At 40.0% G+C, this 14,388-nt stretch overlaps 1 protein-coding gene across 7 annotated transcripts in view; it reads right to left on the reverse strand.

Annotated features, from left to right (window-relative positions):
- Positions 1-101: 101 nt before the first annotated feature.
- The window catches only part of gphnb (gephyrin b), a 129,366-nt gene continuing 115,079 nt past the window's right edge, over positions 102-14,388 (reverse strand). For 2 of the 7 annotated variants that reach the window (XM_061705176.1, XM_061705174.1), the window contains 13 exons: positions 13,994-14,131; positions 11,440-11,532; positions 10,056-10,111; positions 9,339-9,458; positions 8,397-8,455; positions 7,949-8,102; positions 7,358-7,479; positions 7,162-7,249; positions 6,939-7,012; positions 6,777-6,841; positions 6,544-6,647; positions 5,698-5,794; positions 102-4,081 (listed from right to left, as the gene is read on the reverse strand). In XM_061705176.1, coding sequence (XP_061561160.1) covers positions 3,948-4,081; positions 5,698-5,794; positions 6,544-6,647; positions 6,777-6,841; positions 6,939-7,012; positions 7,162-7,249; positions 7,358-7,479; positions 7,949-8,102; positions 8,397-8,455; positions 9,339-9,458; positions 10,056-10,111; positions 11,440-11,532; positions 13,994-14,131 — 1,304 coding nt within the window. In that variant the 3' untranslated portion in view covers positions 102-3,947. Of the gene's footprint in view, positions 4,082-5,697; positions 5,795-6,543; positions 6,648-6,773; positions 6,842-6,917; positions 7,013-7,161; positions 7,250-7,357; positions 7,480-7,948; positions 8,103-8,396; positions 8,468-9,224; positions 9,255-9,338; positions 9,459-10,055; positions 10,112-11,439; positions 11,533-13,993; positions 14,132-14,388 lie in introns of those variants that run through there. The other 5 variants (XM_061705171.1, XM_061705170.1, XM_061705173.1 and 2 more) reach the window with 5 other exon arrangements.

The raw sequence follows: 14,388 nt of genomic DNA on the forward strand, positions 1-14,388 counted from the left end.
ATTTCATGGAAAAGATGTTGAAACAGTAACAGCTTAATTTTTTTCTTTTTAGGAGAGCACAGCATCTATAGTTTCTCTCCTATTTAGGAAAAGAATGACAGACAAGTGCAGCAGTAACAGTTTGAACAGTTATTTATTATGCGATAAGAAGTGGTGAGGCATCAGGGTCAGCGAGGCCTTCTCTGGTGTCCTATCTGAGGCATATAACCTAAATTGTAATATTTGTTATCGGTATGTTTAATGATATTGTTTTATTCCCAACAATCTATTTGCTTCATTTTTTTCTGTCCAAGATTGTTTGGTCAGAGCAAAACTTGTTACAGCCAATTTTGACTAGCAAAACACATCTGTAGCGATCATACCACATTAAAACAATAAATAATCAGAATGTCTGGTATGATGTAATTTTGTTGTTGTCATGTTATTAGATAATTATTGATTCCGATCTGCTCCAGATGATGTATGTGGCACAGTTGCATGTTGTATTGCGTTTTCGGACAGTATTGATGGCTTTTATAGTTGCGACATGATAGTGGTGGTATTAAGTTATACTTCTTGTCCCTCACCTAATGCTCTGTGTGGGAAGTCTAATAATAGCAGCATGATATTACATGGTGTAATTTCCCCTGCGTTTGGTTATCATTTTATGGCTAGTTCTGAATAGAAGTCAAAGAAGAAAAATGTGTCAAGCTTTCGTGGTGCAACATAAACTGATGTTTAGGGCTGGATCCAGCCACAGGCCTTGAGTTTGAGACAAATGTGAAAAGACAAAAATAAATAAATAAAAATCTGAATTACAACAATTAACATTGTTCATTTCAAAATGTTGGTGTCGAATTGCACTGCATCATACCAAGGTGTGTTTGTCATTTTTCATAAACTCAATTTCGTGTATTGGGCAGGTATCTAATAAAGTGATTGGTGGGTGTTGTAGATGTGATGTGTACGTATGGATGTGTTGGTGTGCGGCCTTGCACGCGTTGGGTGAGCATTAAGAATTAAGACACTCTATAATGCCCATAAATATTGCATTACCCCTCCTGTTGTTTTTTTCCCTTTTGTGCACCAGTAATGTTCATGGGTCAAAGTGACCCACTGCATGTTTAATCATCCAAAAATAGACACATGAATGAAAAGAAACCAAAAATATAATACAAATACAATAACAAAATATACAGTATAAGTTTGCACACTCAAAAATAATAAAAATATAAACAAAGAAATATGAATACATAATAAAAGGAAAAAGGACAAAATTGAAGACAACAGAAGTATTATTTTTTTTGTTTGTACATATTAAATAAATACATCTTAAAAGATCCTGAAACTTTAAAAGCTTTCAATTTAACATAATAGGAGGCCTGAATAAAAGTGGCATTTTTTAAATTGTAGATAGATGGAATATGTACCATCATGCTATAGAATACTGTAGATCTGTAAGCAATGCTATGATGATGCTTTCATTTATTAATCATCATGTTGCTTGTTTAAAGAGACTGTGTATATATAAAATATATAGATATATATTATTATTTTATGAATATATAAAATTGAAAAAGCCAAAAATGTCAAAAGAAAATGGGATGAATGGAGTTTTCAAACAGAATATTGTTTTCATAAAGGCTGCAAATGTACATTCAGTTAATGCGCTGTTGATGCCTTTTGGATCCTTCCTAATTTTTAATGGCAATCTCCATGCTAATCCCTTTCCACCCAAAAGACGCTCTTGCTCGTTAAGATGAATTGGAAGCAAGTTGACAGTGCTATGAATTATCACAAGTTAATGGGATCTTGTGCCATTTCACCTTGCAGAGCAGAGAAGAAGACCTAATCTCCTCACACTGCTTCTGAAATATCTCCACCACAGTTTGGAGCAGCTGTTTTAAATTTTTTTTTTTTTTTTTTTTAAATTTAATCCTTAACCTCTTTATTGCTCTATATGCTTACTCATACCAGCATATCCTTGAATGCTTCCTGAAAAGACACACATTGCATTTGCATTTTTCAAACATACTCGTGTGTTTCGAAAAGCAGACGTTTCAAGGACTGGCCTGGTAAACAAATGTAAGACATAGTCAATCTATAATTATGATCTAGTTTGAGTGGATCCAACACTGCAACAAGCCAATGACCTCCAGAGATTCAAACATCAGTCTAAAGCAGACTGCACACATCCCGAAAATCAGGCTAAATTTGAGCATTTTCCCTCTCTTGTGGTCCAAGTCAGCATAGGAATGATCATCGCATGTCTCTGATAGATTTCCTGAGAAATTATGTGGTGCGAGGTGCTAAAAGTCTTGGTCTTGGGGGGGGGGGGGTGTCGTCCAGTGTAATATTAACATTGGACAATGCAAACCTTTTCTTGGGACATCCACCCACGTCGCCATTGTGTCTCTTTTGTCCCAAGCAACTGAGAAAGATGGTCGGTCTTATAACAATTTCCTCATCGTGGTTTACCTCACAAAGTAATGCTTGCTCACAACAACTGGTTTTGATGGGTCGCACAATGTGAAGAACATGGCCCTTGTCTGCTCTATAAGAATTATGCTTTGATATCACGACTGATGCAATTTGGTGCTAATTAAATAAAATATAATCACATTTTGAGACACCCGTCGCTCAATCAAAAGTTCCCTTCTTCTTATACAGCGAAATAAATTTATTTCTCTTGTAGTTGTTTAGATATAATTTATTAAAAAAGGAAACCCAACAATAACCTTGTGTGTGTTTATTATTATAATTGTTTTTACATAATGATCAAGGATTTTTATTATCGTAGTCTCTTTCATCAGTTTCAGCATCATTACAGAAAACCTTTATAGTACAGCGTTGTTCAATGTCTCCTCATTGCTTAATAATAATATTAACTTCCTTAGGAGTGCTGGTCACATATCTGTACAATATGGTTCTATTTTTTTCTCTTTAATCTGTACAATTTTGTGAAGTCGGTTAAAAAGGCCATCAGCAATTAAAGAAGCTGCTTCTTCTCTTGCTTCTTTTTTTTTTTTTTTTTATTTTCCCTTAAATAGTTGCTCAAATAAAATATATTTCCCCTCCCCCCCAAGCTTATCCCTGGGTAGGGGTTTGTAGTAGGGGTGGTGGGCGGGGTAGGAGCAAATATTCCACCTGGTCACCGCAAACTTAAGGAAGCTTCAGTGCCTTACACCCCGCCTCCCCCACCCAGGCATTTGGCACCGCGCACATAAACAAGACTCACAAGATAAACGACAAGCAAAGCTCTTTGTGAAGCCAATATAATGCATACTAACGAGAGAAAAAGTGTCACCTTGAAGGGCGCTCAAAAGAGAAAAAGACCTCGATGTGCCCCGCTTTTCCTCCTAACTGCAGCACCATGGGAAATCTGGAGTCCTCCTCAGTATTTTACTTCATTTTCAAAAAACAAACAAAAACAAAAAAATGGCTAAGGGTATTTTTTTTTTACACTAAAGGTGAGAAAATAATCTTTTTTTTTTTTTTTTTTCTGTCCTGGCAGGCACCTACAGCTGTCTATTAAAATGCTACTGCTATAGATAAGGTCTAGCATTGAACACACAAAGCAATTGCAATGAAAGGAACAAAGTTGCCTTAATATAATAATGATAAGAAGAATAATCATAATAATAAGAAGAATAATCATAATAATATATTACAGAATAAATCTCTTTTTATAATTAGATTTTTTTTCCATTAAAAGTTATATTTTCTTTTTTTGAAATACTATAATCTTCTTAAATCAATGTTTTCTTATACAGTATATCTAGGCTGTGATCGAGATGTCGACTATACCTCAATGTTCTCCAAATCAACAAAAACTAGCTGTGCCGTTGCATATTACAGAATAGTCAATGATATGTGGACATGCACCGTGAACCGCCCATTACGACCCTCGCTAGAAATGATGGCGACCCTTCGCCCCCCCCCCCCCCCTCCCCCCCGCGGCCATGACATCATAGCCGGCCGATGACCATGACGTCCACCACCTCGCCCTTGTGCAGCTCCACGTATTGCTCTGTTTTGGGAGGTAGCATCAGGAGCCCGTTGGCACTGCGCATGCTCATCAGTCTGCTGCTCACCTGGTTCCCTGCGGGGTGTACAAGGAAGCACAAAAAGAAAGGAAATATTTTCAGATGAGCTCAGATGGGAAAAGTGTTTATTCTCACCGTAGTCTGCCATATCCACTGATTTCCATGAAACTTTGGAGACTGGTGGCATGTATCAAGTAATCAGAGCCGGTCTGAGGAATACTATAAGAGAGCTAAGTGGATTCTTGAGGCCCCTAAAAACCATGAGGATTTTATTTTAACACATTAAACTAACAAAATAATCTGTGTAAGGCCCAATAAGGTTTGCTGCAAGTATTGGAGCAAATCTAAATGAAAATGCGGATACAGGAATTTATTTTTGCTTATTGTGAAGTACGTTTGAATCATAATGTTTTCCCCTGCTCCTGAATGCGAACGGGACAGTCCATCCTAATTTCTAAGTAAACAAACAGATGAACACAAATACAGTGTCCTACCATTTTTTATTTTCTTTGAGGGGATTTATTTTCTCTAGTCATTTGAATCAAGATAGAAACGTTGCCCCCTCCCCAGAACAAAATTGCTACATTACTGCATCATGCGCCACGAACAAGTAGCTTGCTAAATAAAGTAAGGAAGGACAAACAAACAAATAATATAATAATATTATATTATTATAATAATAATAATATAATTGTTTTTCCCGCACTGTTCTTGAACAGTTCAAGATTGCTCATTGATTTGTTAGTTAGCAGGATAACACCAAAAATACAAAGGTGATTTTCATGAAACCTAGTGGAAAACCGTTCAAACTTTTGGGAGGGTCTGAATAAAGGATAAGAATATTGTAAATGCCACCGTGACCACTCGGATCCAAAACATGGATTCACAGATGTTCGGCCTTGGCGGGGACCTGCATTCTAGTGTAGTTAGTATTTAATATATATGCATGTTAGTATTTAATATATATGCAAGTAAAGGGGTTCCTTGGTTTTGGGTATTTTGAGGTTAAGAGCGTTATACGGCAGAAGAATACGTTGTCACATGGGATAACACAAAATGCTCAATTACTCCCATATCTTTTTCTTTTGATTGTTTTATATGTATGGCCTAAAGGTGTTTTGCATACAAATATTTTTGGAAATAATGACTTTACTACTGTGTTAGCGTAAGTTAATGATGAACTATGTCATGTGCTGACTTTCGTACAAATTCTTGGTTAAGTCGCCACCATAGGAACAGAACTCAAGTGTAAACGGAGGACCCCCCCTGTACTTGCAAAAGCTTTTGTTTTTAAACAAACAAAATGAAAATAAAAATAATGTTGCCTCATCCTTAGGGTCTCTGCAGTGAAGTGCAGTTTTACCTTGTGCTGTGAAAAAAACAAGAGTGGCAGGTAAATGTAATCTCAGTCTATGCTCCTCCACCTACAGCATAGTCACAAATCTGGGTAGTGACCAAAAAGGCAGAGATTCCTGCTGGAAATGATTTTGCATCACATTGCAACATAGTGAGGAGTTGAGATGGCTCAGGCATCTGCGACGACATAGCTAACTCCTGGATACATCCTTGGTGAGGTGTTCCAGGCATGTCTAAACCAATAGGAGGCCTTAGGGAAAACACTAAAGGGAGAGATTGTGTCACATGACTGGCCGAGAAACGCTTCGGGTGTCACCTGTGCTCTGTGCCCACGGCAGAGGCTCCTGGTGATGCCAAGTCAGGATGCAGCGGTGGTATTCAGGGCGAGGATCCAGTTTCACATCACAAGATAACTGCGACAAAACCAAGTAGTGCCATCAGAAGACTCCCCATGTGCCATTTAGCAAAGAAAAATATTATTGTACAGTGCATATACAGTATGTATAATTATTTAAGACCTTTCTTAGTCTCTATTATATTGTGTATTATTGTGCTTTCATTCTGATAGAAATGACCACCTTTGCTGATTGCTTAGAGATAGCAAAGCTGTACTTAATTACTTGGCAATGTGGTGGGGCTGGGAGTGTATTTGTGTTTGGTGATGTGTCCACTGGCACATGGTTTGCTGCAGCCTTCATGTGGTGAATAGAATCAATGCATTCTTTGGAGGGCCTCACATGTTAACAAAATCCATACTCGCCATTGGCTCAGTAGTGTGTACGGTAGGATGAGAGCTGGCTCACTTGCATGAGGCACGCTCAAGTTGCGTGCTCAAGTGGGCTAATTTCAGCAAGACAAAGAATAGGGTGAGTAAAGCTTCTACAATTTCTGATTGTTTGATTATTTTGATGAGAGCATGTCACGGACGTGTTATGAAGATACCTAGGAACTGTTTTAAATTATGAAATTGCATAACATGTTTCATTTAAGTGTCTTTTAACATTGAATATATGACTTGGTCCACATCAGTGTTTACGTAAACGTGTGAATGGAGCATGTAGGAGCATCACGTATTCAATGAGTCAAGACAGCAATGACACCATACCTGGTAGTTTAAACAGAAAAAGTTGCCGCAAATGAAACCTGCTCCAACGGTGCTTACCCTCGCTTTGATGATAGTTGGCCTTGGGTCCAAAATACCCTGCATCTTCCTCAAGGCGGGGATGACAAAAAGATTACAGGTGACGACAGCGGATACGGGGTTTCCTAGGACAGAAGGACGGGTGGAAAGATGGACGGACAGAGGGGACAGCGAGAGGGGAGATACAGTATATGAAGACCACCTCCTCATAAAAGCAAAGTAAATCAAGTCTTTCTCTCAACTTCACACACTACCTGGGAGGGCAAAGATGAGTTTGCGAGCACCGTCGATATCCAGCGTGGCAAAGGTGGTTGGGAGCCTGCAAGAAAACAAAAAACCCCAAAAAACAGCAGATGTTGAATGATATTTTGCCAATCCACCGCAATCGAACATACTTTACAGAACCTGCTGGTTACCCTGGTTTCATGAAGACCCGGCCAAAATGGATCTGAGCATGAAGATCTATATCCAGCACTTGCTTAAGGTAGTCCTGCAAATCCATTTTTTTTAAAAATACCTTTATACCGTCAGAAAATTAAATTTGTGCTTCGTGGTTGTTAATGAATGCTGCAGTTTGTATTTTTTACCACAACGTGTCAGTAAAACACAGCAGCAGCCCTGAGTGAATTGCCGCCTTACCTTCTCTCCCATGGATACTCCGCCTGAGGTGATAATGACATCAGCACGGCTGATGCCTTCATTCAGAGCATTGAGAAGGTCATCGGGGCTGTGGGATGCACACAAACGCGCCGCCGGTGTTGAATAGCAACTCCCAGGGGGAAAGTCTAATATGAAAAGCGTTGATGTTTAAAGAGAGAGATAAGTGGAGGTATACTTGTCTCCCACAATGCCCAGATTGATGGTCGGGTAGCCATGTTCCTGGATGGTGGCCAGCAGGGTGGAGCGATTGCTGTCCCTGATTTTCCCAGGATGGAGGTCATCCTCTGGGTTCAGCAGCTACACGAGAAGAAAAAAAATTCAATATGTATGTATAAAAACTGCAGCACAAAGAATATACAGTATAAATAAACAGGTTTTTAGGTGTTTTGTGAAAGGATATGCTAATTCATATAAGAAATGGAATTTAATCTCAGTTGTATCAATAATTAGGATGGTAGGCTTTTGGTGCTGTACAGGAATAGGGGTCTAAAACTGTTCTACATTTCTAATGACCTGCTTCTATAACAAAAGATGCACCTGCTTCTGACAAGTGAACAACTCAGAGATTGAATTGTGTTCTTTCTGAATTTAGCGGTCAAAGCAGACAGCGATGACTGTGCATAAACATGAGCACGGCACGCTGCCAAAATAACTGACACACTGCTTTTTGCAGCAGAGGCTTTTTCTAAATACAGATGATGTGCTTTTATTCTCGTAGACTGATGTATAATCCTCCCTAATGAAAAACAAATTCATTATGACCTACCTCATTTCCCGTCGACATGACAGCCACTACGGGGAATTTCTGGACCTCCACCTCCGTGACTCCCACCGTGGCCAGGAGGCCGATCTCAGAGGGGCCCATGTGGGTGCCCTTGGCCAGCACACACTCGCCGCGCTTGATGTCATGACCGATAGGCCTGATGGAATACACGTGACAGAAAATGCCTCGTAGGCTGACAAATCGATGCGGAATCAAGGATACAAGGGGGCATACGATAGTAGTAATCTGAACAAAGGATACCAAATAGGATTTTTTACTGTATGTTGTTGTTGTTTCTGCAACATTTGGCTCGCAAAAGTGAGTCATGAACAGTCAAATTACAAAAGTGGAATAAAAAAAATAGAACGGCATGCATCTAATTTATGTGCGAGTTCAAGTTCAATTGTGCCTCTCATTATTTAAAGATGGACATTTGCTTCTGGGAACTAACCTGATATCCTGGCCTGGCCGAGCCTGGACTAGAATTCGTACTTCCAGCTCCTCTGTGCCCTGAAAGACAAACTAGTTGACAGAAGTATTTTATAACTAATATATGCTGCTTTTCTACTACACAGTACCATTTTATCTCAGGTTAATCCCACAAATTGGGGTGGACAGTTTTTCCCATTGAAAATATAGTGTTGCAGTTTCTAAATATACTGGTGAATCCAAATACTATATTATGCATGTCAGTATAGTTGTATCCACTGTTTGTATTTGGTAATGCTATGTGTGTCTGAAGCTGTCTGAAGGTTTATAATTATAAATCGATGCTTGTTTTTGATAGCCTGCCTATGGCGTTTCACATTATTTGCTTGAATTAAGATTGGAGACTTTGGTAAAGTGAAATTATAAGGCATGTTTGAACAATTTGGTGTTTAAATATGCAACGTTTAATTCATTTTTCTCCTATGTTCCAGTTTTACAGTTAACTTAAACTAGGAGTGGAAAAAAAAAAGCTTGGAGCAAGCTGACTTTGCCTATTTTTTTGGAGAATTGAGAGAAAGAAAAGCGGGAGGGTGAGAACAGGTGTCAAGGAATACTTGAAAAGCTTAAGCACACCCCAAAATGGGGTAGAAACGCCAATGGGTCCGCTGCAGCCAAGTGGAGACTGTGGAGTATAATATTGCAGCGTCCAGAGCTAAGGCACAACAACAGGCTAGGCTAATATTAGTATGTGATGTGTAAATTTCTATTATTTCTAGCTTGTGTATCCTCAAATGTGACAATGGTACAGCGACGATGAATCGGATTTTGCCAAAGGTACTAAAAACAGTACCTTATAATGGATCAATAGAACTGTGGCGAGCTTAGTAGGTACCAGAAAAAGGGGGTGTTAGTAGACTCTGTTTAGGCTGAGGTTGACATTCCCTTCCATTCAAGTCAGACTTACATCCTCGGACTCGCGGAGGAGCTCGGTGTCTTCCACCTGAACGACGGCGTCAGCCCCGCAGGGGATAGGAGCGCCGGTTGTCACCCTCATCACCTGCCCAGGCATCACGGTGTGGGTGGGCTGTATGAAGACACAAAAGCATAAGCCAGGGTACAGATATACACTGACTGTGAGGTAATGGTCGTCTTTGTACATGTGAATGTCTTTCTTACCTTAAATGAAATGTCATAAAGGTCATTCAAAAATAAAGGAACACATACTAGAAGGAATATGAATACTGAGGCTAGCATTCATACCAATGCAAAAATTGTAGTTTTTTTTTATTATAAATTGTGATTAATAGCAGCACCATTGATTAAGAGCTATTAATAAAACAACCAAATGGGCTGTTTGCTTGGAACTCATCTATGACTTTTCTAAGCCAACACTCTTTTCTTTCTGCAAGACCTTTAAAGGCGAGAATATGGACACAAAAATAGTAATGACCCACACTGCGTTCAGCCTCTAGCGCCCTATTTGCATGGAGGATTACTATGATATGCTGTAATGTATTAGCATACATTAAATGCTCTTATTAAATTCTCTGGCATGTCGACACGGCAGCAGTACGACTGAGATGATGGACAAAAAGTAAACATTTTTTCAGGCAAACTATGTGGGTGCTTTCTTGATGGAAACTGATGCGTGTTCGTGATAAGCGTGCCTATAAGCGCTCACCTGCTCGCCTGCTTGGGACTCTCCGATGATGAAGCGGTCGCCCGGGCCGTCGGCGGCTAAAACAGCACGAAAAAGTATCAATCAACTGTGTGTTCTGAGACTTGGAGTGTGGGAGTGTGTAATTTACGTGAGTCATTGTGTTTCAGTGGGCTACAGAATGAACAATCAAGAGGACAGTGAATGTGCGTTTACTGAATTATATATCTTGTAGAAATCCAATTTTTTTTAACCTGATTGCGGAATACTAAACCCTGTGATTTGAAAAAAATAAAATAAATGTTGTATGCCATGAAATCCAGCCTGAGGTGCACAGACACAGTTTTGTTCCTTCTACTGTCACCATCCAAGCACTAAAATCAGTGCACATGAATGCCTGTACGTCAGGACAGATGCATAACATACAGAGAGAACCTGTTGTGTAGAGTTTCTCATCTCTACTAGCAAGCACTAACAGCAGATGCTCCATAGAAGAGTTGTATTTTCTTCTTTTATGAGGTGCCTGGAGCCAACAAGCTGCTGCCCTGTTCACCAGGTTTGTTGTTGCTGCGCTCGAACCTCCGATACAGAATGTATTTGGGACTTTCATGGAAACACCTCAGGTGAAGTTTAAACATACTCTTTGAGGGAGATTTGTAAAAAAAAAAAAAAAAAGTGTAATGAGAGGATTACTGTGTGTGTCTGGAAGGCAAGTCTGTTCACATTAAGACAAAACCTATGACTTATACTGACTGCTTCTTCTTTAAGTTAAGTAAACGTATTGTTGCTCATATTGTGATAAGCAGCCAGAACAGAGCTGTTTGTGTACTGTTTTTACTGTTTTTCTAGTTGACAAGACGTTACAATATCATTACACTGTTATTCTTTGCCATCACCAGTACCTTTATGTGGTGGCATAACACAAAACAAAAATAAATACAGAATCCCAAAGGAAAATAAAAACATATTTATAGAGCTAATGCTTTAGGTTAGCCCGAGGTTATATAGTGTAAACATGGACTGCTTGAGGTTATCTAGTGGAAAGTAATGTAGACTGCTGGAAGTTATACAGTCCATGCAGTGTGAAGTAACATGAACTGCTGGAGTTTATATATTGCAAACATGGACTGGTGGAGGTTATACGCTGTAAAATTTACAAAACATGTTTAGTAAACATGGACTACTGGAGATGACACACATGTGCATCTGAAAAACAAAAACAATATCACGGAAGTACATTTTAGGTTGTTCAAGTCAAAACTGCAATGCATAAAAATGCTTTAAGAATCCTTGATAAAAACAAAACAATCTCCCACAATGGCCACAAATCACACAATTTTCGTGTTCAGTCACTACTGTTTTGTGACAGGGAAAGAAGTGCGAGAGAACCAGAAATCAACTGCATTACCTCTCACAGCATAGCCATCCTTGACAGAGGCAGGGAAGGGTGGCAGGTTGTCTTTGGCATAAACGTCCTGAGCTAGGACTCGACCCATCCCGTCTGTGAACAACAACAACATCGCCATTATTTTTACATGACAACAGAAAACATGTGTTTATCATGTTAGTTCAACTTGAACTAGATTTCCAAAATATTGTACATACGGGAAAAAATAATTTAGAATTACAGTATGAGGGTAAGTGGTTGGCAGACAAACGTACACACATTAGCATGAAGCTACACTGAGACAGCATCATCTGAGAGAAATAAAGGGAAGCAAAGGAAGACAGAAAACGAGAGGACGAGTGGATGGACAAGAAAAAAAAATACCATCAGAAAAATACCAAAACCTGCTGTGCTTGGCTATATATAGACTGCATCTCATTTCTCCAAGCGTCTATGCAAATGCTGCAACAGCTGGTGTTAACATGAACATATGATTACTGATACCAATGAGAACATGTACATCCACATGATACTCGGCTGTAAATATCCGCATGTCAGTCTTCGATGGCCACAAAAGCTGGTGATTACCCCCATTTTCATTTAATGGCACAATTTCAACAGCATTTCCAAAACGTGGCACAGACTTGGGAATGTAAATACTGTAGCTCAACAGTTTTTGGAGATGAAGCCGTCAGGTGTGTTTGATAAGATTTCAAGAAACTTTTCAAATAAGCTTTTTGTTCACTGTTTCACAGCTGTCAACCAAGGGAAAATGATACGTTTGGAATAAGATTAACAAGATGCACATCATTAGTTACATATTACATCATTCCCAGACCAGTATGGCACATAGTGACGTCTTTTCAAAACCACAAATACAAGCATGCATGTTTGCACCCTTAAAGAAATATGTATCGACATACGCCCTCCTTAGTCACACTCACTCCTAAATCTTAACTATTTCTCTTACCAAGACATTTTGGAAATGCTTCTCATTGAGCAGAAACAGTTTTGGAAAGGCCATTTTTGTTCCGAAGTGTACAAAGCAAGGTCCATAAAGTCGGTTTGGATGAGTTTGGTGTGGAAATCAACCCTATCAAACATCTTCAGGATGACAACAGAGCTGAAAAAAATTCCTACCAACACATCATGCAGAATGTCCGAGAAGCTGGTGACACTATCAGGTGGGTAAGTTGCCAATACTTTTGTCTCTCTGGACAGATAGACATTTTTTATGGAGGGTTTAAAAAAAACAACAACAACATAATTTAAAACAGTCTTAACAGCATACCTTAAATCCATCCATCCATTTCCAACACCGCTTCTCCTGGTTAGGGTCGCGGGACGCCGGAGCCTATGCCAGCTGACTTCGGGCGAAAGGCGGACTACACCCTGAACTGGTCGCCTGTCAGTCACAGGGCACATTCGCACTCACATTCACATCGTCACTGAGTGGGAACTGAACCCACGCTGCCTGCACCAAAGTCAGGCGAGTGTACCACTACACCATCAGTGACTGCATAACTAAAATGATTTTGCCAAAATACTCCAAGGATCAAAATTGATTTACACTACACACCCTTTTTCTTGCAATTGAAATTAGCCCCGCCGTATACAGTATATGGCTGGGCCAATGCAAATGACAGATTCTGTTACCACGACGACTAGGATTGAACAGACGAGCAAACGTCTTCAATTTACAGAAGCAGAACCCACAACATAGAAAAAAAAAGCAAGCGCCCGTTAATAAAATCTAATCATTTTCACTCATGGAGGCAGCAGTACATATGCTACACTGTGTGTATGTGGCGGAGGGACACGTCGGTAAACACAAACATCCCGCTAGCGCCACCAGGTCGACAACATCACCAAGCAACCAAGTGTGTACTGTGAATTTAAGTTGTTATGATTATTATATGATGTGACATACACGCACATGCACACACACACTCGCACAGACAGACCGTATTCCAGCAGGGTAGCTGCTCCAGCTGTTGCCTGTCTAAATATTTCATCTTTCAAATCCCCTCTTCTTCACTGCACTGTCGCCTCGCCAGCTGTGCTCCTGCAAATCCAGCGGATACCCCGCTCCGCCCTCCTAAAAACACGAAACCCTACAACATACCTGGTGGAGGAGGGTGGGGGGAGAGGCTAATTCCCTTTGTAGCACCACATTGAGCTTAAATCAGACATTACTATTCAGACACGATTAGAAAGGCAGGATGAGGACATTGTGACACAGCACTGTCTTGTCCTCAAGATGCTGAATTTTGATATTCTAATAATTGACATTCAACATGTTAGGAAGTTGCTTGAGTTTCCTGTCTAGTCCACATTTGTGTGTGTGTGAATTGTGCAGATAAAGTGCTGCTTCAGCAGGCTGCCCGAATGTGTTTAAAAGCCGTCATGTGGATTTAGCGTTATCGTGTTGCTATAACACCCTGAGAGGTGTGACAGCAAACATCCAAGCATGCTCAAGAGTCAGCCAGGAATGTGCAAAGAAACATTGCACATGACAGGGGGGAGTAGACAGTTGGTTAGCTGTTAAAAACAAAACTCCATGCATGGTGCTCACCTCTGTAGTTGATGATCTCAGTGCCCAGGACGGCGGTCATCTCCAGCACAGTGATGAAGGCCTTGTCCATGGAGGTGAGGGGGAAAGGGGACATGCGGTGTCGCCGGGCCACCTTGGTAATGTCCACAGCACTGTGACCTGAGATTAACAAGTGTGACATCCGTTTTGACCGTTGACCCCTCAATCCCTTAATGTCTGAAAAACTCAAAACAAATGCATCTAAATAAATTAGAACATTGCAGAAAACGTAATTTATTTCAGTAGATTAATTAGCCTTTTGTCTTTTTGAAAACTACATTTTAGGACTTAAAAACCACATGACACTCCTAGGATCTCCTGTCCAGTGTGTGCTGAATTTCATCCCCAGTTACAGTATATTTGGGCGTCCACACTTG

This window comes from Phycodurus eques, chromosome 18, assembly GCF_024500275.1.
Source record: "Phycodurus eques isolate BA_2022a chromosome 18, UOR_Pequ_1.1, whole genome shotgun sequence".
In the NCBI taxonomy this organism is placed as follows: Eukaryota; Metazoa; Chordata; class Actinopteri; order Syngnathiformes; family Syngnathidae; genus Phycodurus; species Phycodurus eques.